This window comes from Carcharodon carcharias, chromosome 32 (genome assembly GCF_017639515.1).
Source record: "Carcharodon carcharias isolate sCarCar2 chromosome 32, sCarCar2.pri, whole genome shotgun sequence".
Taxonomy (NCBI): Eukaryota; Metazoa; Chordata; class Chondrichthyes; order Lamniformes; family Lamnidae; genus Carcharodon; species Carcharodon carcharias.
This window is the reverse complement of record NC_054498.1, coordinates 22766908-22791036: the sequence shown is the minus strand read 5'-3', so window position 1 is coordinate 22791036 and position 24129 is coordinate 22766908. Positions and strand designations below refer to the sequence as shown.

The 24129-nt window shown below is 40.5% G+C and overlaps 1 protein-coding gene across 1 annotated transcript in view; it reads right to left on the bottom strand.

The window, feature by feature from the left end:
- ptpn9a (protein tyrosine phosphatase non-receptor type 9a) overlaps positions 1-24129 on the bottom strand; it is a 250823-nt gene that overhangs the window by 129906 nt on the left and 96788 nt on the right. Inside the window, exons 2-3 of the mRNA XM_041178621.1 lie at positions 7007-7150; positions 943-1032 (exon numbers count right to left, since the gene is read on the bottom strand). Coding sequence (XP_041034555.1) covers positions 943-1032; positions 7007-7150 — 234 coding nt within the window. The remainder of the gene's footprint in view (positions 1-942; positions 1033-7006; positions 7151-24129) is intronic.

Genomic DNA, 24129 nt, shown 5'->3' with positions numbered 1-24129 from the left:
CCAATAGCTACTGGCACTTACACCAGGCTTTCGTGGCTATGCGAGGAATACAACAGCTAGGGGTGTATCCCTATTTCAACACAGCCAAGAGCAGAGATTACTAATTCAAGGAAAAGGCCACAGATATCAGAGAAGAATTCCTGGAGGATTGCAATCACATGGCCAAGCAGGACAAGTAAAGTGATATTTGACCAGAAGTCATTTTATTGTTGCAAAGCTAGGGGTGATACAGAGGATTCTGTTCACCATGGCATGTCAGTGAGGATTCTGTCCAAATAACATGTCAATGCCATGGACGCTGCTTTATAGAGCACTTTTCTGTTATGCAAATAATACATTACATAGAATTTACAGCACAGAAACGGGCCATTCAGCCAAACTAGTCTCTATTGGGTTTTATGCTTCACATTAGCCTCCTCCCATCCCTCTTCATCTCACTGTCTGCATATCCTTCTATTCTTTTCTCTCTCATGTGCTTATTTAGTTCCTTCTTACATAAGCTTAAGAGCAGGGCAGTACAGAGCAGTAACCATCTGCTGACAATTTGACCCTCCTGTATTACCTTGCAATGCTGTCAGTATCTCCCACAGCTGCTTGTTTCCTGGAACTGTGTTCCCATGTATAATTACACTGAAATGCCCAGTTCATTATTATTTGGTAAACCATGGATGCTGAAGCATACAGTAGACTTATGAGAAATTCCCGCAGGATAACATCTCCTGTTCACTGTGCTCCCAACCACATCAGGTTCAAATTTCTGAGAAAGTCGTCCAAGAGTCTAAATGCATTCCACTGTTATACCGACATAAAAATGTAGTCAAGGAAAAGCCCATCTCATCTTGAAATGGCGCAGCCACATACAGCTATTACTCCAGACCAAGAAACATGTAACCTCATCGGGAGAGACAGAACACAATACATTAAGACTTTTAATAATCTTACCAAGATGGTGAATTTGCCACTCAGCAGTTCAGATCTAAGAGGCTCTTCGTGTGGTTTCAACTTTACAATCCCTTCTTTCAACCTGGTATCCTGAAAAGAAACCAAAAATATTTCAATTATTTTATAAAATAGCAACATGTGCAGCATGTTCACCCTCGCCATATTCTCCAAACCCTGTTACCTTGCAAACCAAGCTTTAAAGCACTATGACCACATATATATTTTCAATTGATAGTGTGTGGATTATACTCTGTATTGGCATATTTAAGCCGATAATGATCACATCAATTTATTTTGTTGGGTTTTTTTTAATACAAAAGTGTGAATCTCTTGGCAGCTATGAGTTACATTTTCAGTCTGGACACTTGACCCATGTGGATAATCTAGAAAAATGTGAATGGAAGAGCAACGCATCAGTGACTATAATGGACATTCATCAAATAAGCAACCTTCAGTCTATCATTTACCTTATTCTTCTCAACAACACTGTAAGGACTAAGTTAGAAGGATCATAATGGCAAGTACCTTTCTCCCTCTTTTAAGATGTATACATAATTTGTTTTCCCATAGCAATGAAGAGCTACAAGCTGCAAAAAGAGCACCCTAAATCCATCAAGCACTTTTGCAGCTTCTTTCCTACCTACAATGTCCCTGGATTGATTGTAACCAAGCAGAACCCAAGTTTAGCATCATGGCAGGGCAAGCAAAAGGAAAACCTCCAGTGCTACAAACCTGAAATAAAAGCAGAAATTGCTGAAATACACAGCAGATAAGTCAACATTGCTAAAAAAGCAAAGACAGGTTTGATACTTTGCAGCTCTGATGGAGAATTACACATAAAAGGTCTTTCCTCTCCACAGATGCTGGTTGGCCTACTTTTCTGTTTTCAGATGAATTAGTGGATGCAGTTCATTTGGGCTCTGAGATCAGTTGGATTAGCTGTACTGCACCATGGCCAGTTTTCGTCATATATGTTCTGGATCAGTTACAGCTGTACTATGTTCAGCATCAGTTATAGCTGTTCTACTCAAATAGTGCAATAAAGCATTCAATGCAATATTCTTCCCAGAAAACTTGCTAATTTTGAACCTGCTACAGCCTCTGGACCATTCCAAGATGGATCAGCAGTTGTTTTATGATGGTTGTGAAACCGATCCTATGTTTCTACAGCCGTTCAATTTAAGAAACTGTATCTGCTTATCTAGCAGCCACTCAGGCACCTAAAAAGGTAGGTCAGAACCCGAAAAGTCAGATAACTAAGGTGGTCAAACAATTTGGATACATACCCTATTTGAACATTAATGCTGCTTTTTTCTCCATGATGCCTCCTGACCTACTGAGAATATTCAGAATTTTCTGGTTTTATTTCAGATTTCCAACATCCATAGTATTTTGCTTTTGCATGCAATGCCACAACTGTCTCAGAATTCAAGATAGCGATAGGACTGTCTTTATTGCCATTCATGGTTGGCAATAAGGCACTTTGTTGTCTGATTGAAGTCATTGCAGTTCTGATGAGGTGACAGTCACTGCAAAGTCTAGTTGGGAAGCTTAACAGCAAACAAAACAGCACAGTCTTCAAGCTACATTTGGCAGAGGGGGGAGGGATGAGTCAAATTTGCCTTCAAGGTATATAGTTTATACGACTGCATCAGCATGGTAGCCAAGAGAAATACGCTTCCATTTACGGAATGGACAGCAGTTCACAAAAACGCAACAGATTAGGCATAGTTAAACACAATCCTAATTAGAATACAAGACAAGGGCTGGCCTGGCTTCACTTATGGTGTTCCCAATACTGAGTTTGCAGCAATGGCTTTGAGTGTCTTTAATTGCTAGCACAAACTGCAACAACATGGTCCACTTTGTGCATGACTATATTTTCATTCAGGGTGAAGGGAGGGTAGTAGCGAAATCAACAGCTGTGGGAAAGAATTCTTCCTTTGCACATGGCTTATGAATTACTGTGTGGGATCTGAATTTTTGGACACCATCCAACTGGACTTTAGGCAGTTTTTCTTCATCCATTGTCTGATCTCCCAAAGGGAGCTGAAAACAGTGGACACACACACACACACCAATCTAACTAGGTGAGTGAAACTCTAGGCGCAGTGAGTAGCAATATCTCCTCAGCATCCTTTCCTCAAATGTGTTGAGTAATGGACATATTTGTATCGTTGGTGGTCATGTTATTGTCTACAGAAAACTTTACCCTCTCCCTTGCCTCACTGCTGTCCTCCCCCTCCCTCCCCACAAGCAGTGATGGAAACTATTAAAACAGAGAGAAGCGCGCACACACAAAAATGCAAAAACTACCAGCTGAAAGGCTGCAATTTCATGCACACTTGTTTGTTCTTAGAGTGATTCAACTATTTGAAAGCTCAAATGTTCATTATATTCATAGCTGGCCACTCCCTCAATGCACATTTTTAAAAAAATGAATAACCAAGTTGGAAGGAGGAGGCTAATGTTTAAAAATACTGACAGGAGACAACCTAACAGAGGAAACAGTCATTAGATAACGCCAAGCTTTGTCTTTGAAAACCTGATGACTGTAGGAGGAAAGGAAGGAAAGAACGTGGGAAAGGAGGAGTTTCACAGCTTTGAGAACAAGGCAAAGGGAGACGACTGTTATAATCCCTGCGGAGACCAATAACCTAAAAGAACCGAACTTCCCAAACTACATAAATGCAAGAAGCAGATGGTCAAGATTTCACCTGTTATATCTTTTAATTTAAGATCAAACCAAAATCAACAAAAATGAAACATAAATTAATACATAAATTGTATTCAGTGGAAACTATAAATTACACTTTAAAAAGCCAATACAAAGAAGATAGATCCCACAATATTTACAGGCAGTCCCCTTAACACTCCATACGTGGAAGCATATTTCTCTTGGCCACAATGCTAATGCAACTGTATAAACTATATACAAAAACAAAAATACCTGGAAAAACTCAGCAGGTCTGACAGCATCTTAAGAGAGGAATACAGTTAACGTTTTGAGTCCGTATGACTCTTCAACAATTCTATTGAAGAGTCATACGGACTCGAAACGTTAACTGTGTTTCTCTCCGCAGATGCTGTCAGACCTGCTGAGTTTTTCCAGGTATTTTTGTTTTTGTTTTGGATTTCCAGCGTCCGCAGTTTTTTGCTGTTATCTTAGTGTATAAACTATATACTCTGAAGGTAAATTTGACTCATCCCTCCCCCATCAGCCACAAAGTCCTTCAACACTCTTCCTCAGGTGCAGTTCAACTCCTCTTCACACAGGATTTGATCTTGAGGCACTTCTGACAGGAGCTTTACTCCATCCAAGCTCCATTGGTATGGTCATCACCAAAAGGGCACACTTATGAAGAACTTCCCCAGCTCGGTTTATGACATTCTTCAGGTTCCGTTTTTTTTTTAGTAGTTTCATACACACAATGCAGCCTACCTTCTTTGACCTCTTGCTGAAATCTGATCTCTGAGAGCTTTGTGTGTTTTTTTAAACCAATCAGCTTCTATTTTCTTAGCAACCAGAGGTCACAGTTTGATTTCCAGAAATCTGAATTCACAGCCAGAAATCCAAAGTTACAACCTCACTTTCCCAGAAACCTGAAGTTTTGATTACGCTTTCAGTTAGGGACTGTCTCAAAATAAAATACAGGCTTTGAAATCAAAGTTAGCGCAGACAACAGCTCACACATGCTTCCCCACAACCCCCACCCTGGTCTCCCAAACAGTCGATTTCATCATACTCTATAACGTGTTCATTTCAAAGCAAAAATGTTTTAGGGATTAGGGAGTTCCTCAGATGATGGATGAGTATATCTTGTGAATAGCTGAAACACAGACAACAGGAAGGACTCAAAGTTATGCTGAATTTACTAATCTCAGCTGGTCAATCTTCACTGACCCAAGGCTAAGAAGTGAGTAGCTATGGTTCTTGCTCCCGATAGGTATCTAGAGGTCATTGTTGGAAGTACCTTTCAGGGCAATCAATGGGCGATGATAGGAATAAACTCTCAAGTTTTTTTTCCCCTTTGTGAAACAACCAGTCAAGGCTCACGAGCAAGTATCAAAGGCATCTGGGACCTATGGAACTGTGCCTCAGCAAGCAGTCAACGTCCACCAAGAAACAAGGTCAGAAGAGTCATTTTGTTTTTAACTATTAAATGGTTTTTGCAAGGAAAAATGTTTTGAAAATGCTACTGGGACTAACCAGAAGCATAACTAACTGCAGTAGCCACATTCCATTCCCCTATCTGTCAAATTCCCTATCTCAGGTCATTGGGAAGGATGTGATGGAATTGACAGTGAGATATCATGCCTTTTAACGGCTGGTTCTGGAAAAGCTTCAAGAATTCAGGCATAACATTAAAAATTGGGATAAAAGCAAAAAACTGCGGATGCTGGAAATCCAAAACAAAAATAAAAATATCTGGAAAAACTCAGCAGGTCTGGCAGCATCTGTGGAGAGGAACACAGTTAATGTTTTGAATCCATATGACTCTTCAACAGAACTAAGTAAAAATAGAAGGGGGGGGGGTAGAGCTGGACAGAGGGCCATTGATAGGTGGAGATTGCCAAAAGATGTCATAGACAAAAGGACAAAGAGGTGTTGAAGGTGGTGATATTATCGAAGGAATGTGCTAATTAAGGGTAGAAAGCAGGACAAGCAAGGTACAGATAGCCCTAGTGGAGGTGGGGTGAAGGAAATCAAAATAGGCTAAAAGGTAGAGATAAAACAATGGATGGAAATACATTTAAAAATAATGGAAATAGGTGGGAAAAGAAAAACCTATATAAATTATTGGGAGTTGGTCATTCATGGGGAGCATTTCTTCATGTAAAGGATATTGGAAATCTGAAACTCTCCCCCAAAAGTCAGTTGAGGCTTTCAAAACTGAGTTTGACAGGATTTTTGTTAGTTAACAAATACTAAGAGATGTGAAACTAAGATGGGTAAATAGAATTAAAATACCGATCAGCTTGAGGGGCTAAATGTAGAAGAGTCAGCAATAATCACACAGCCCAGGAAACAGGAGCAAAACATCCATTTAAAAAGTGACTATTGCCAATGAGAAAGAAATTTAACTTGGGAATAGAATTATATTCCTCTCACTCCCTTTATTTTGAACATTTGTTTGAAATAAGAACATAAGAAATAGGAGTAGACAAAAAAGACCCTTGAGCCTGCTCTGCCATTCAATATTGTGTTGGATCTTCTGCTTCAATTTCCACTTTCTATCCCATTCCCCATATCCTTAGATTCAAAATGCGATTACTTCAGTGCTGCTGCTGGTTAAGAACAGGCATTAAATCCAAAAGAGGGGGAAGGTAAATCATGCTGATATTTCAAAACCCTTTCACCACTGCTTTAACCCATCAAAACAAACTATCCCAGGGAGATACCAGCACTTGTTTAAACATTAATATTCTGAGCAAAAGGCAACAATAAACAGAACAAAGAAAACTCCAAAAAAATTGCAATTACTTTATTGCTTTTCTTTTTGAAAGTAGAGTTGTGACACTTTGTATAACAAAGTGTTAAAGCTTGAATTGAGTTTATTCCATTCCTTCCCCATGTAAGGGCTTTTGCTGCCAGTATCAGCTCTCACTGTTTGAACATATTTGCTGGCCATTTATTTTCAAAAATAATCAACTATGAGATTGTGATGTAATTGCTACATATTTGCACAAACCTTAAATCCTACAGTGGAACATGATGCATAAACAAAGCACATGTTCATGAAAAGTAAAAATTCACACATGGAACATTAATGCAAAATAGTGTTTCTCTATTCTGGATGGACCTTATGAAAGTAACCTGCAAAATAGGCAATATTATCAGGTGCCCACCCACACCCACCCTCCAATGGCTCCACAAATAGGTTGCTCAGTGTATGCAACGCACATGCATTTCCCTCTCAAACATACATACTCTCACATATGCATCTGCAGGACAGAAAGATTATTTTTCGGTTCAAAAGATCCTGGTTTTTACACCCAGACTTCAAAGGCTTGTCAGCCTATATAAACTTGCAGGCATAATGAACAACGATATCCAGCCTACCCGGTAAGAATGGAAGAGTTCAATGGCACGGTACACATCAAATTTTCTGGCCATTAGGAATTTGACTGCTGCATTCCAAGAGAGGGGAGAGACGCCATGTTGCGTTGTCCACTTGTTGATCTCCTCCAGGAACTGCTTGGTGGCCTATAAGACAGACAGAAATGATTACATTCAAAATATTGGGGAGGGGTTTGGAGCGAGAGAGAGAGAAGTATTGGACACATCTGGCCTAAAATTAGCTACAAAACCTGAACAAATCCCTACTCCTCGCTTTCTATGTGAAACTTTAGATAAAGTGAATACAGAAAAAATTTGTATCCATTGGAGCAAGGTTAGTGACACCATTTGCTTGTTGCATTGCGCTGATGCCTCATTCTGCTCCAAGGCACCAAATAGGAATCCAGGATTTCAATAAGACAGGCATTCTACATCACCTCTCTAAGGCAGGTGCCTAGTACAATGGGACAAGGCCAGAAGTGGGTCATCTTCCTGCTTGGCAGGATGTGAGAGAGAGAGAGAGAGAGAGGGGAAAACAAAAGCCTTCAGTAACGCACAATTATTATAAAAGCATTTAACATAAAGCAAAGATTCTCAGAACAAGGAGGAACTCTATGAACAATTTCAAATTTATGAGTTTTTAAAAAGTCAGACAAATTCCACATAGATAAGAAGGGCAGACGCAGGAGAAAAGAAAACAGGTCATCACAGTTCACAGCAGAAACAATGCCCATCATCTCAGGATTAGCTGAAGACAGACACGAGCTTCCAAATACACATGAGAAGGCATCTGCTGAAAACAAGCATTATGCATACTCTCTTCTATTTTTACTTAGTTTTGTTGAAGGGTCATTCGGACTCAAAACATTAACTGTGTTCCTCTCCGCAGATGCTGCCAGACCTGCTGAGCTTTTCTAGGTATTTTTGTTTTCATTATGCATATTGTCTTACTGTCATGCTTAACACTGTGAAATCCTGCCAGGAGATTTTAGACTAGGTGGGATCAGAACAAAGAAGGTATATAAGAATATCAATCTTCCCCCTAAATGCAGCAGCGTTATTGTTGTGCATCTTCGATTTCCACTGACCCACCATTGGAGCCAGGCCTTAAATTCTGGAAGTCCAGCCTTAAACCTCTCTTACCTTTCTTTCCTCCATCAAGATGCTGCTTAAAATTTAACTCTTTGACCAAGCTTATCCAAATATCTCTGTTACTCATTGCCAAATTGTTTGACAAGGCTCCTGCAAAATGTCTTGCAATATTTTACTACATTAAAGGTACTATATAAATACAAGTTGCTGTTCTTTTAATTTGATACCTCCTCAATCTGCATGAATATGCGATAGCAATATCATGACAGAGCATTAGGTAGGCATCACATCGCGCAGGAATCACAACCAATAGTCCCAATTTGATTTTATTACCATTTTGGAATTTTAAAAGTATAGATTCTAATAAATCTCCATCACTTAATAAAAGGAAAAGCAGGACAGTATCACATTAAATTCAGCAATCAGTCATTGGTAACTACAAATGGCTGGTTGCCACTCACTGGAAAAGAAATGTGGATCCTAAGAATGGCAGCCATTGAAGTCAATTATGAAACAGAGCTTCTGATGTTCAAACTTAAAATCATTTAAAGGCAAATGAAGATTCCCAATTGTGAAACTAACTTTGGATTGTACAAGGTAAGCCAAGGTGTGCTCAAGAGATATGTGAGTACATATTATTTGTGCTGCATCCTTATTACAAAATCAGAGTGGCGCTTTGCCCCACTAGACCCATACCTCAAATCTTGACACTTTCATCACCTCCCCAGGCCCAAACCATTGTCAAACCAATCTGTGACCATGCCTCCGCCTACACAAGTCCGCACTGCAAAGAAAAGTCTATCCTTTGCTTAGTCTCCCCTTTCCCAGGCAACAGCACAACTAAGATTAAAAACTCTGCATAGAACTGCAAGCAGAAACCTACATCCTGTCAGCCTACGCAGGGGATTTGGTTTTAATCATTATTTGTTTTTAGAATGGGCAATGCTTGGCAAAGCTGCATTCACTGCTCATCCCTAGCTAATGCAAGAAGGTGAGCTTTCTATTTGAGGGTTGACATTGTTGTCCAGGTGAGGCTCCAACAATTATGGTCATAAGGGGACTCTAGGATTTTGATCAGCGACGGTGGAGAAGCGAAACTAATGGGTCCAGTGTGACTTGGGAGGTGGATGGCCTTCCTGTAGTTTTGCTGTTCCTGCCCTTCGTGGTGAGCTTGGGAGATGCTGAAATAAGCAGGATGTTATAATACATTGTGTTCCCCATCCACTTATGTCTGCAAACTTTTGTGGAGTGCCACAGAATCATGCAGCCAGAAATCGTCATATATCCCATTTCTTCTCATTGGGAGGAGAGAATTACTGTGTCTTTTGATGTTGATTAGAGAAAGAATGCTGCCTTCTCCATTCCCTGTAAAATACTCTATGTAAAGAACCAATACACAAACACAGTGCTTCAATAGAAAGCATGGTTTGCAAGGAGTAGGGATAACAGAAAGGCAAGTGACTCAGATGTTTAAGAAAATAAGTCAGAAATGCTTTTCTGTGTCTGCTAGCAGTTCCGTTAAGTGTTGCAGGAGCCAGGTTTACTAACCCTAAATAGCAGGTATCAGTAATTCAAATTTGTGCATAAATTCATTGCATGGCATTACAGAGACACTATTAAATAAAGAAAATGCTTTCTAAGTTTTTCAAGGCTGGGATTGAGGCAGAAAGGGAGAATGTAAATCATAAACTAGATGCTAAAGCCATGCCAGTAAATTTCTGTTAAAACCAACAAACATTATTACCATTGCTGGGAAGTGTACAACTTCCAGTGCCCTTGGCTTTCCAAGGTTAAGTCCTATTCATGCAATAGCCTTTGTAGATTCTGTGGAATTCAAATCAAAACCTTCAGGCCTACAACAAGTCTAAATTTTCATTAGCAAACACAAAACCCATGCTCAACAGCTTAGAAACATAAACTTGTCCAAGGCCTTGGGTTCCCACACATTTCTTACAAGCTAATTAATTAAAACCTATAGAATTAATGCAGGTAAAGCTTATCACGTGCCCCAGGATTGCTGTGGACCTTGAGTGTTCTATCTGACCTTGGGACTAAAACTAAGCAGGACAATAAAGAACTTATTGTCCAGAATGATTTTGAAAAACAGGATCAACACTCTCAGCTCTGCGCCAACTGTTGTTGCAGCAAGAGCTGTAATGGTGTCTAAAATGATAGAGCAAGATAGCACAACTATACTGGATTGACACCTGCTGCTGCTATTCCCACTTACACCTCCTCTCGTACACATTCTATTTATTTACTTGGCCCATTACTATCTTCTTTTGCCTTCCATCATCATCCCTCTTGTTATTTAATTTCTCCTGCCTTCTACACCATCACAGACCGATTCTTTTGTCCTTTTCTCCTCTTTGCCCCTTTCTCGGCCTCTGTACTTGCTTAAAATCTGTTATGTCTCTAATGTTCTCCAGTTCTGACAAAAAGTAAAAGTCTTGTTTCTCTCCCCACGGATGTTGTCTGACCTGCTGTGTATTTCCAACAGTTTTTCTTTATTTCGTACCTGTGCCCGCTTTCACAGCAAGCTGTGCTGAAGAGGAAGGTAACAAGGTTAATTTGTGAGGGAAGCACATTTACGCACTATCTAGTCACTAGTTATAGATCAACAGTGCTGTTGAATGGAACTCAGATGGGCTGTCTTGGGTTTACCACTATCAAGATGATGTGTTGTATGCAATGTGGAATATTAATCATTAATTTCATTGGTTGGTGTAATGCCTTGGATTGATTTAAAAAGAAAGAAACACTAAGAACTGCAAAGATGCTGTTTTAAAGTGGCTGGAGTCACCTGACCTACAAATCAGCCAAGTTTCTAGAAAGCTCTGAATGTCAATTACCAGGGGTCATGTCTAGGCAGTTCCCTGATGGACTTTACACCTGTCACTGTCTGAATTCTCTGAAAAACACAAGGACAATAGGCAACCAGGCGTCATGGCTTCAGAAACTGCCAGGAGCAAAGAAGGACTAACAAAACTCATTATGCAAGAGGGTGAGTGCAAGGATCCCGTTTCAATGGCACCTCGATAGCTTTGACAATGGTGCTCAAAATTCAGGTGGCTTTACTATCACTGAATTCCCCTATCAACAATGGGAACAAAGCTCTATCATTAATATGGATTGGCCTCCATTAGATGCCAATTTTTTTTTAATATTCATTCATGGGATGTGGGCGTCACTCACAATGTCAGCATTTATCACCCACCCCTAACTGCCTTTGAGTAGGTAGCGGTGAGCTGCCTTCTTGAACCACTGTAGTCCGTGTGGTGTAGGTACACAGTGCTATTAGAGAGGGAGTTCCAGGATTTTGTCCCAGCAACAGTGAAGGAACGGTGATGGTGAGTGGCTTGGAGGGAAATTTCCAGGTCGTGGTGTTCCTATGCATCTGATGCCCTTGTCCTTTTAAATGATAGTGGCTGTGGATTTGAAAGGTGACGTCCAAGGAGCCTTGGCAATTTCCTGCAGTGCATCTTGTAGATGGCGCACCACCGTCAGTGGTGGAAGGAGTGAATGTTGGTGTTGCAGCTACACTAATCCAGGCAAGTGGAGAGAATTCCATCACACTCCTGACTTGTGCCTCATAGATGGTGGACAGATTTTGTTGTGGTGAATTACTCACCACAGGATTCCTAGCCTCTGACCTGCTCTTGTAGCCACAGTATTTATATGGATAGTCCAGTTCAGTTTCTGGTCAATGGTAACCTCCCCCCCCACCCCCCAGGACATTGATAGTGGGTGATTCAGTGATGGTAATGCCATTGATTGTCAAGGGGCGATGGTTATATTCTCTCTTGATGGAGATGGTCTTTGCCTGGCACTTGTGTGGCACGAATGTTACTTCCCACTTGTTAGCCCAAGCCTGGATATTGTCCAGGTCTTGCCGCATTTGGACATGGACTGCTTCAGCATCTAAGGAGTCATGAATGGTGCTGAATATTGTACAATCATCAGCGAGTATCCCCACTTCTGACCTTATGATGGAAGGAAGGTCATTAATGAAGCAGGTTGGGCCAAGGACACTACCCTGAGGAACTCCTGCAGTGGTGTCCTGGAACTGAGATGATTGACTTCCAACATCACAACCATCTTCCTTTGTGTTAGGTATGACTCCAACCAGCAGAGAGCTCCCCCCACCCAATTCCCATTGACTCCAGTTTTTCTAGGACTCCTTGCTGCCACACTCGGTCAAATGCTGCCTTGATATCAAGGACAGTCACTCTCACCTGTTTGAAACCCTACTCATGAAAAGCTAATATTATAAGCTTGTTATACAGCAAAGGAAGGGTCTGCAGAAGGTACCAGTAACATCCAGAGGACGACTGCAGAATGTAACATCATCATCATCATCTCTCTCTCTCTCTCTCTCTTTGCTGTTCTCAAGTTCGGACCCTTCCTCCGTTATATTTTTGGAATACGTCATAGATAGGGAATTTTAATTGAAAGGAAGTTAAAGTGTCGTGGCATCCACTTTGGAAGAGGACAGATTACAGTTTAAAAAAGACCATCTCCAGAAAAACAGCCAGTTTACATCAGCTGCAACACCTGGAATTTCAACATCACCAAAGGAATGTCAAAACGTATATTTCTTTTTTGTCTTACACACTTTTACTCTTTTCAATTCTACCTCCTTCACCCTGTAACTTGTTCATGTGTGTGTGTGTGTGTGCACACGCGCGCGCGCGTGTATATGTGTGAGTGAATGAGAGTGTGAGTGAGCGTGTGAGTGAGCATGTGAGTGAGCGTGTGAGTGAGCGTGTGAGTGAGTGAGCATGTGAGTGAGCGTGTGAGTGAGTGAGCGTGTGAGTGAGTGAGCGTGAGAGTGAGTGAGCGTGAGAGTGAGTGAGCGTGTGAATGAGTGAGCGTGTGAATGAGTGAGCGTGTGAATGAGTGAGCGTGTGAATGAGTGAGCGGCTGAATGAGTGAGCAGCTGAATGAGTGAGCGGCTGAATGAGTGAGCGAGAGGGAGACACACACACACACACACACACACACACACACAACAGGATTTGGGACGTGATTTTATCTTTTACATAAGTCCTATACTTTTACCTGACTGAGTTGACAACTAAACTAACTCCTTACTTGTTAATTTGAAATCTGGTTGACTTACTTCTTCATGTAGCCTTTACATATGGTCAAGTATATAGGGAATGAAAAATCCCAAGTTTTTAAAATTCAAACTCCGTTATAACCAACCTCAGGAGTGGAAAAGAGAGAAACATATTCATCCTCCAGACTTAGTCATAACAACCGTTGCAATGGACGAAAGGTCTGTGCAGGTATCTGTTGGCCCAGTGAGATTTTGCACGTGTAATTTGTTGGTCAGCCAACCTTTGCCTGTTCTCACCCAATGGAGAGGTAGACACAGGAGAGGGGGAAAAAAATAAAAATTCAAAGACGACTTCCATTCAATCTGCAAGCAAGTGGTGGCTAATCAGTCCCAAGGCAATACATATACTTTAATACAGAAACTCTGAGCAACCTTCTAAGGCCACAGTATACAATCTACAAAATGCACATGTTTTGATTTCGGGGATTTAGGGAGAAGTGCCTTTGCTCCCAGGTGTTACACCTGTAATACTCCAAGGCACGGGCTATATTTATCTAGCTCCAAATGTACTTAGCCTGAGAGTTGCACACCTTGGACCAGTCTCAATACATCGCATATTCTATCTTCACTCATTTTTCAGCAATTGGTTATAAGCTGGTGTGAGTGAGGATGCCAGACCATTCTCAGCATCAAAAGTAAAATACTGCGAATGTTGGGAAACTGCAACATGAGCAGAAAATTCTGAGAATACTCAGCAAGTCAGGGAACATCTGTAGAGAGAGAGACAGAGACAGAGAGAGAGAGACAGATCAATGTTTCAGGTCTGTGCAGAACAAATGTCAGACATGAAACATTAACCCTGTTTTTCTCTCTTCAGTACAGAATGCTTTGGGAGAAGAATCCATTAATCATACTTAAGAACAAGAATCAATCTTTTTTGCCCTCACAACCAATCCTCTTGCAACACATAGATAGCAGCTAATTTTGACCATTAGCGGCATCACCAAACAAGATTAAACCACCAATATACAATTTTGATCACATTCCTTGTCCTGCCCTCAAACTCAAAAACTAAGATAAACCACTTGAGAAGTCTCAAACTTAATCAATATTTACTTGTATCAGCTTTAGTAAGTTAACTCTTTCCTCTTTACTTTAGGGCAGTCTCAGTGAGCCGACCCATAGCAGTGCCTTCCAATGGATGGTGTGACTGGGCAAATTAATAAGCTGAAACCCAAAAGAAAGAATTTTTCAGAACTGCAAAACGCTAAAAGGCCCAACACTCTGACTAAGCTCAATACAAACTATCAACTTCTCACAAAAGGACACAGATTTAACATGACTGGCAAAGAACCAGAGAGAGAACATGAGGACTTTCCCCCCGCCCTGAGTGGGTTATGATGGTTTAGAATGCACTGTCTGACAGGATGGTTAATGCAAATTCAATGATAACTTGAAAACAAAGCTTGGATATATACTTGAAAAGGAGAAATTTACAGTCATGAGCAAAGACGAGGGGGGGTGGGACTAATTGGATAGTTCTTTCAAAAGGTCAGCACAGTCACGATTGGGCCAAATGGCCTCCATCTGTGCTGAGATCCTAAATCACAATTGTTTTGCACAGAAATACGTCTAATTTGTTCTAAAGAGTAACTAAATTAGATTTGCATCTGCTGTGAACAGGAGGAAGAGATAAGTTATGAAAGCAATATATTCTTTTAGGGAGCCGGTCACCAATGGAGTCCTTAGGGACCTGGGTTAAGGCTGCTGATCTTTACCATTTACATGAGTGATCTGGATGAAGGCATGGGGAGTGGGAGGGGGAAGTCCACCCACAGTTTGCTGACAACACATATGTGTACAAAGTTGGGAGTTACAAGAGATAAACGGACAGTTCTAGATGTACTGGGAACTGCCCCAGGGTGTGACAGATGTCAACATAGAAAAATGCATCAGATTGTATTTGATCAGGGTTATTTCAAGCAGATTTACACCATGCAATGTTGTTTCCTCAATATTTATGAGCCAGAGAAGGACCTGGGGTGCAGTTCATGACACACTGACAGATGTAACTAATCTCAAGTTCTAAGGATGAGTAGCATCTATAGCTGGACTAATTCAATATAAAACTATAAGTACAATACTTACTAGTGGAAGTTTTGGCTTGGTTGCATTAGAATGGTGTCCAGGTTTGGTTCTTTCTCACAATGAGGGATATTCATGCTCCCTTAAACAGGTACAGGGAAAGGCCATTCGGCTGATAGAGGTTGTAAGACTGGGTTCAGACTGGGGATGGGGAGAACTGGAGTGCAGTGTTGATGGTCCAAGCTGCACCAAGTTATGAGATTGTATGTTCATGGGTTACTTCTTGGTGGGATTCAGCTCTACCCAATCCATCCACGCAAATGAGGTTAAGGAATAGGTCAACAGAGATGCAGTGGCAAACATTTAAGGGGATATTTCAGAATACACAGAGTAGACACATTCCAATGAGTAAGAAAAAGTCCAAGCGACAGACACAGCATCTGTGGTTAACTAGAATGGTTAAAGATAGTGTCAAACTTAAAGAAAAAGTATATATTTGTGCAAGGATGGGTGGAAGGCTAGAAGATTGGGCAGAATATAAGGAACAGCAAAGGATGACTAAAAGATTAATAAGGGGGGAAAAATTAGAGTATGAGAGAAAGCTATGCCAGAAATATAAAAACAGACAGTAAGAGCTTCTGTTAATATTTTAAAAAGAAATGAGTTTACAAAGTGAGCATCAGTCCTATAGAAAGTGAGTCTGGAGAATTGATAATGGAAAACAAGGAAGTGGCAGATGAATTGAACAAGTACTTTGCATCAGTCTTTACAATAGAGGATACAAGTAACATCCCAGAAGCAGCTATAAATCAGGAAATGGAAGGGAGGGAGGGACGGCAGGGGTACGGGGCAATGGCACTAGGTCATAATGTTCATTTGGAGAGCCGGTGCAGACACGATGGGCCGAATGGCTCCCTGTACCACTAAAATTCTGTGATTCTGTGAACTGAGCAAAATTACAATCACCAGAGAAGTGGCACTGAGTAAATTGTTGGAGCTGTGGGCTGACAAGTGCCCGGGTCCTGATGGGCTACATCTTAGGGTCTAGAAAGAAGAGGCTAGTGACTTAGTTGATGCATTGGTTTTAATTTTTTGAATCTCCTTAGATTCAGGAAAGGTCCCATTCGATTAGAAGATAGCAAATGTAACTTCATTATTCAGAAAGGGAGAGAGAAACAGAAAGCAAGAAACTATAGGCCAGTTCATTTAACATCTGTCATTGGGAAAACGTTAGGAGCTATTATTAAAGAAGCTACAGCAGGGCACTTGGTAAGTTCAAGGTCATCAGGCAGAGTCAACATGGTTTAGTGAAAAGGGAATCATGTTTTACCAACTTATTGGAGCTCTTTGAGGAAGTAACATATGCTGTGGATAAAGGGGAACCAGTGGATCTACTGTTCTTAGATTTCCAGAAGGCATTTGATAAGGTGCCACATCAAAGGTTAGTGCAGAAAATCAAAGCTCATGGTATGGGGGGAACATGCTGACATGGATAGAAGATTGGCTGACTAACAGGAAGCAGAGAATAGGCCTAAATGGGTCTTTATCAGGTGTGCCACAGCGATCAGTGCTGGGACCTCAACTGTTTACAATTTGTATAAATGCTTTGGATGAAGGGATGAATGAGATGGTTGCTAAAGTCACTGATGACACAAAGATAGGTAGAAAAGTAATTTGTGAAGAGGACATAAGGAGGCTACAAAATATATAGAAAGGTTAAATGAGTGGGCAAAGATCTGGCAAATGAAGTATAATGTAGGAAAATGTGAAATTGTCCATTTTGGTAGGAAGAATAAAAGAGAGGCATATTATCTAAATGGTGAGAATTTACAGAGCTCTGAGATGCAAAGGAATCTGGGTGTCTTAGTGCATGAATTGCAAAAGGCTAACATGCAGGTACAGCAAGTAATTAGGAAAGCAAATAGAATTTTATCATTTATTGTGACAGGAATCGAATACAAAAGTAGGGAGGTTATGCTTCAGTTATTCAGAGCACTACTGAGACCACATCTGGAATACTCTGTACAGTATTGGTCACCTTATTTAAGGAAGGATGTAAATGTGTTGGAAGCAGTGCAGAGAAGGTTTACCAGACTAATACCTGGAATGGGTTGTCTTATGAGGAAAGGTTGGACAGGCTAGGCTTGTATCCACTGGAGTTTAGAAGAGGAAGGGGTGACTTGATTGAAATATATAAGATCCTTAGGGGTCTTGACAAGAGTGGATGTGGAGAGGATGTTTCCTCTTCTAGGAGAATCTAAAGCTGGGGGTCTCTGTTTAAAAATAAGGGGTTGCCCATTTAAAATGGAAGATGAGGCAAAATTTTTTCTGAGGGTTGAGAGTCTTTGGAACTCTCTTCCTGAAAAGGTAATGGAAGCAGAGTCTTTGAATAATTTTAAGGCAGAGGTGGATATATTCTTGGTAAGCAAGGGGGTGATAGGTTATCGAGGGTAGGCAAGAGGCAGATTTGAGGTTACTATCAGATCAGCCATGATCTTATTAAATGGTGGAGCAAGCTAGAGGAGCTGAATGGCCTACTCCTGCTCTTTGTTCATATGTTCATGTGTAGAGGGCCCACCAGACAGAGCGCAGGGAAGAAAAATTTAACTTTGGACAAAAGTTAAGGATTAAATAAACAAATAACAATTGGGTGAGAGAATGGTGACCAACACTGGACAAAATTAGTGACCTTCTCTCAGCACTTTACACTGGACATGTTAAGGACCAGCTGCAGTTTTCAGCTCTTCTCTCACCCCCACACCAGCACTTCATCCCTGAAGACCTCAATAACATCCTTTCAAAACCTAGAGTAAAAAGCAGAGTTCTGGGAATCTATCCTGATGTCTAAATGCTCCAAAACCAGCTATCAATTGAATGACTCTGGTCCTTATTAAGAAAGACTGAATATTCCCTGTGTAAGGGGATCAAAACAGGACACAGTTGTAATGCAACCTAACCAAGGCCTGGAAGTATTGTAATTTTTATATTTAATTATCCCAGTGATACACCCTATTCAAACCTTGCCATAGCCTCATAAGACCAGCTATAGATAACAGTGTTTCATGAGCTACAATCCTGGAGAGTAGGAGGAAAGTATGTGCCCTCACTTTCTTGGGAGATTCAGAAGTTATCACAAAAGCTTGATAGAACTGAATCAGTACATAATTCTTCACTGCAATGTATTACTCCTAATAAGTGGCCAACTTGTAGATTTTGTACCTCATCATCCAGCACAGGAGAAAAAGCCAGGAGAACTGGTAGCTTCTGGCAAAAACTAAATATGTTTGTAATTCCGCAATGACTCAAATTTCCCCACAAGACTTACCGATTCTTCCTAAATTGGCTATTCTGCATTAATGTTTGCAATCCACTTTGTAGAAATACTAACTCAAAAGTCTGTTTACCAGGTGCACACTCTCCAAAATGTTTTCATTAATTACAAAAAAATTCATAGGACATCAAATGTAAACTATTTACCTAGGGTCAATATGGGGGCATGGGAAGGTCCCATTAATTTAACAATGTTGTATATTGGCCTGTTCAAACTTTACTAGTCAGGAAGCTAACTTGGATTACTGTTAAAACTAAGGAAAGCCAGTTTCCTGAAGCGAAAGAAGAATCAGTTCAATAATGGTGAGCAGTACCTGCAACATGATGTAAAGAACTAGCCCAACGTCCTTCATTCCTTTGTTATTAAATTTTCAAAAGGAAAAATGTACGTAATTCAAACAAAACATAGGAGATGTGAGGTGGAAATGGGATTTAATCTGTCTGGTTAAGTACTTTTAAAGTCATTTGGTAGTACAGAACTTGAGTATTGCTGAAAAGAGAGACTATTTTGTCGAAGGTTTTTTTGTCAAAGATTTTTGTCTTGCACTCATTGGGAGAGTTCGCAAGAATATCGATGTCAGGAGAAACACCTAATTTATACTGTATGAGGAGTGCGGATTGGTTGGCCAGTGGACTCTGATTGGTAGAGGCATTGCCATGGAGAATGCATCAGTTGATGGTGACTGACAGTTAACTGCCATGCATTGTTTGGCATTTAATCAGGCAGCTTGACTCTGATTGGTCATTAATATTAATACACAGGGCCTTGTTCTTCACAAACAGAAAAAACATTACACATATTGTGCCTGTTTCAGCTGAACAAAATAAAGTGACAGCCATTCGCTGGTTCGTTCCTCAGGGCAATGCTTTGACCGATCAGAATCAAGCTGCTTGGTTTAAATTTCAAACAATGCTTGGTACTTAACTGTCAGTCACCATCAACTGGTGCATTCTCCATGGCAATGCCTCTACCAATCAGAGTCCACTTGCCAAACAATCAGCACTCTCTTCTCATACAGTATAAATTTGTTGTTTTGCCTGACATTGGTATCCTTGCGAACTGTCCCAAGTACAAAATGAAAAGCTTTGACAAAAAAAAGTCTAATTTTTTTCAGCAATACTTCTAAAGTGTCATATTGTCTATCTCACTCGTCCCAACGGTATTCTCAAATTTACAGGAAGCAAGGCGGCTCTAATATGGGCAAATCACTGGCAAACAGTTTACAGCTAAGTGTTGTGATGTGATCATAAACCTCGCAAACCATAATTTTATATTGCTTTCCTCCCCTACACCCATTATGCAACATTTTCCAGGAGGAGCCGAGACTCAGTTCTCAAGGGGCGCAATATGTTCCCTTGCAAGAAATGCACTGCTAAGCATAACATGGTCTTCAAAATGAACAATGGAAGACGACTTGCATTTGTATAATGTCTTTCACAAACTCTGTGTCCCAAGTCACTTTATAGCTAATTCAGTATTTTTGAAAATCACTGCTGCAATTTAGGAAACATGGCAGCTAATTTGCGCACAGCAAGGTCCAATAAACAGCAGTGTGGTAATGAACAGATAATCTATTTTACTGATGTTGCTTGAGAGATAAACATTGGCCAGGACACCGGTGAGAACTCCCATTTCTCGTCTTCAAAATAGTGCCATAGGGGTCTTTAAACGACTTCTAAGAAAGCAAGCAGGGCCTATGTTTAACATTTCATCAGAAAGACATCACCACTGAAGCTGATCAAATTTCATTAAAAGTAGTCTTCTCTTGTTTTGATGTGTATGGGAGGTCTTCCACATTCAGGGTCCAAATGGATGACTGCATAGGAGTTACAACACTTCCACTCAGGCTCTGATTGTAAGTCTACTGAAGCACAGTTCACTGAACCGTGCATGAACCACAAGAAACAAAGCAAACCATTTATCAAAATTCTCATTGAAAGGACAAAGAAAACAGGTGCAGGAGAGGGAGGGACGTGTCTTGCATGAAAGAACAAGTGATATGCACCTGATCCACACTTCAAAGTTTCATCCTTGACAAGGTATAGTAGTAATTATAACAGATGCACTGTAAAAGTTCTCAGTAAGATCAGTATAGAAACACATATTTGCAGTATTGAAATGATTAGTCATTAAGCTACTGTGGTTAAAAAAAAAGTTTCATTCATTTGTTGTCTCTGCTGATGATTTCTAAGAATTATTAGTCATAAAGAAAAAACCCACACTGCACACCGGTTACATAGCCACAGATAGTGATCAACCCTGCACAGATGAAGCAAAAGAGCACCAGTGATTCTACACTACCACAACCTCAATTTCTAGCACATGCACAGTGACTCCTGTGTATTATTAAAACAGTTGCTGCTGCATTTTACAGACATTACTCATTTCACAATGCAGGCATGAAGTCATTCATAAAAAGAACCACAATTCAGCATTTCAAAATCACAAAACAGCAGATACGGAGGAGCACCGTAGGCATCCAAGGTTGTGAATTAGGACTGGTATCAAATGCAGACTGTGAGCTGACTGCCAAGGATATTGATATGACCTTCAGAATATCTTTCAAAAGTTTCGGTTTAAGTTATAGTAGGTCCAGCTGGCTAGCTTTTGGAAGATGAAGGTACTTTTGTCTGTAAAACTGTGGCTATTAAAAACAGTTTTAATGTTTTATGCACTAAAAGCCTTTGTCCCCACAGTGTTAGGATATTCACAAGTCACCAGGTAGACAATCACTGGTTGCAGCAAATGGAGGTTAAGGAGGGAAGCAGAACAAAATTGAGCTTTCACCAGTTGCCAATCATGGGAGTGAGGACAGAAGACCTGTCAAATCTTGGTCAGCTGCCTGCCTCTTTGGTCAGGTGGTGTGCTGCAGATAGTGAGCCATTGTGAGATTTGAACTCTTGATTTTGGGGTTACAAACCCAGTACCATAACCACTTAGCTATTTAGGCCAAGCCCTGCAGATAGTGAGGGTGCACAACATTGGAGCTGTGACCAAGGGAAAGGAATTGTCAGGTTGTTTAGAAGCCCCTGAAACCAATGAACTAAACGGGAGTGATTTCTAACAGTCATCTGAATCCTCAAAATGAAACTCTCAAGAAGTAACTTACATGATTATCAGGTGAGGGCCATTTTGTTAGACCCTATCTGTTGGTGTCATGATCAATGTCAAAGGGTCAACTGCCCCACTGAAGAGCTGAATAACATAATTGACAAATTTAGTCTGCAGTTAATTACCAATAGCATTAACAATAGTTCTAGCAGTGAAGTATTCACTATTTGACTGATCGACAAACTAGTCTTATCAGGGCACAATATTTCACCTACAATTGGTTAATGAGATCATGGAATGCATAAGGTTCCAGAAAATGCCAATTTTATTGTTAATTGATTCCACAAGTGTATCGTGGCTATTAATGTAATCAAAATGCACTGGGCTAGATTCAGCTAGGCTTCAATTTGTGGACATACATTTCACCTCCACCTTTCACCTCTTCACATCTGAAAGCAATCAAGCATGAAGGAATACTCTCCACTTGCCTGGATGAGTGCACCTCCAACAACACTGAAAAAGCTCAACATCATTTAGGGTAATGCAGTCCACTTGACTGTCATCTACCCACCACTGGCATGTCATGGATACAGTCCATACCATCTGCAGGATGAACTGTAGTGACTTACAAAGGTTTCTTTGGCAGAACTTCTCAAAGCTGCAACCTCTACCACCTAGGAAAACAAGGTCAGCAAGTCCATGGGAATACAATCACCTGCAAGTTTCCCTCCAAGTCACACACCATCTAGACTTCGAACCATATCACCATTCCTTCACTGCTCCTTGGTCAAAATCCTGAAACTCCCTTTTTAAACAGCACTGTGGGGTTCAAGAAGATGGCTCACTGCCACCTTAAGGGCAATTAGGGAGGGCAATAAATGTTAGCCTTGTCAGCAATGCCCATATCCCTGCAATGAATAATAAGAAACATGGTACCAATTAGGCCTGTGGGATGCCTGAGCTACCACTGCTGGGCTCCAAGGCTTGCATATTGGATCATACTCCTTGGACAAGGTCTACTCTAAGAATGTCCAAACTGATTCATAAAGAAGAAAAAACTGTTGAACAAAATGGCTTCCTTCTGTGCCATAAATGACTATCAGGATGTCAGATCTCATCTACTGCAAGATTTAAAAATTATATCACTCATCCAAAACAGTAAAGGAAGAACTTGCATTTATCTAGTGTCTCCCACATCTTTGGGACATTCTAAAGTCCTGATTGACCAATTAAGTTACTTTTGAAGTGGCAGCCACGATCCACAGGCAAAATATTTTAGATAAATTGCTTGGATATAAAAATTAACAGTGCACAAACTTGCAAAAGTGTCCATTTTCAATGGAAACCCACTGCCTGAGAAGTAAAGATACATGCAAAATTTGGTTCAAAATTAGCTTGAGCATTTCAGAAAGTTACAGAAGCAACAGATTATTTAATCAATAAACTGTGCAAAAATCCCCTCTGATAAAGGAAAATAAAGAAAGGTTTAATGGTTTACATGTACAGGGAAAGAGACCGAGAGAGCACTTTCCAAGCAAAAGCTGAACCACAATCATCTTGAACTTTGGCTCCACCACCCATCTTCCGATGAGCCCCAGGTTTTCCCACAAGTCTAGATACCATCTTCCATTCACCCACGTTCTTTTTCACAAATTGGCCACATTTGACATCTCACGCTTATTGTGAAATACCAAACTAGATGAGTAAACACTTCTGTAATGGAATTATTTGATAGGTTAAATTTACAGCTTTAAAAAAGGTTATACATGAAGTGGAAGTTGTCCAATTTCTAATTAACGCCACAAGCATACAAGTCAGAAGAGTCAGGAACACAAACTTTTTGTGACCAATTTTTTTTTAAAAGTTAGGACTAACTTGCTCTTTTTGTGCTGATGTAATTCAGTTACAACCCAAAAGAACAAGACTTTCTCGCATGATCAGTCAATGCCATTCCATGTCAGCTATGGCTCAGTTGGTAGCAATCGTGAGCAGATTATGCTTTCAAGTTCCACTCCAGTGACCTGAGCAAGAACTTCAATGATAGCGCCGTTGTCTCAGAGTTACCTGACTATATTAGCCCACTGGATGACTTAGGCATGTAATCTTGATTGATACTTCAGTGCAGTTCTGAGGGATGCAGTACTGCCACAATGTCAGAGGTGCTGTCTTTCAGATAAGAAGTTAAACTGAAGCACCTTCTGCCCTCTCAGGTGGATATAAAAGATCCTATGACACTATTGAGAAGAAAACAAAGGGAGTTCTCTCTGGTCAATGATGCCCATCACTAAAAAGATTATTCTATAATTATCTTATTGCTGTTTGTGGGAGCTTCCTGTGTACAAATTGGCTGTTTTGATTTCTATACGACAACAGTGATTACATTTCAAAAGTACATCATTGGCTGTAAAGCACTTCAGGACACCTTGAGGTCATGAAAGGTGCTTTATAATTGCAAGCTCTTTCCATGTCCATGTCATTGAAGTTCCCCAATAGGTTAAATGAGGA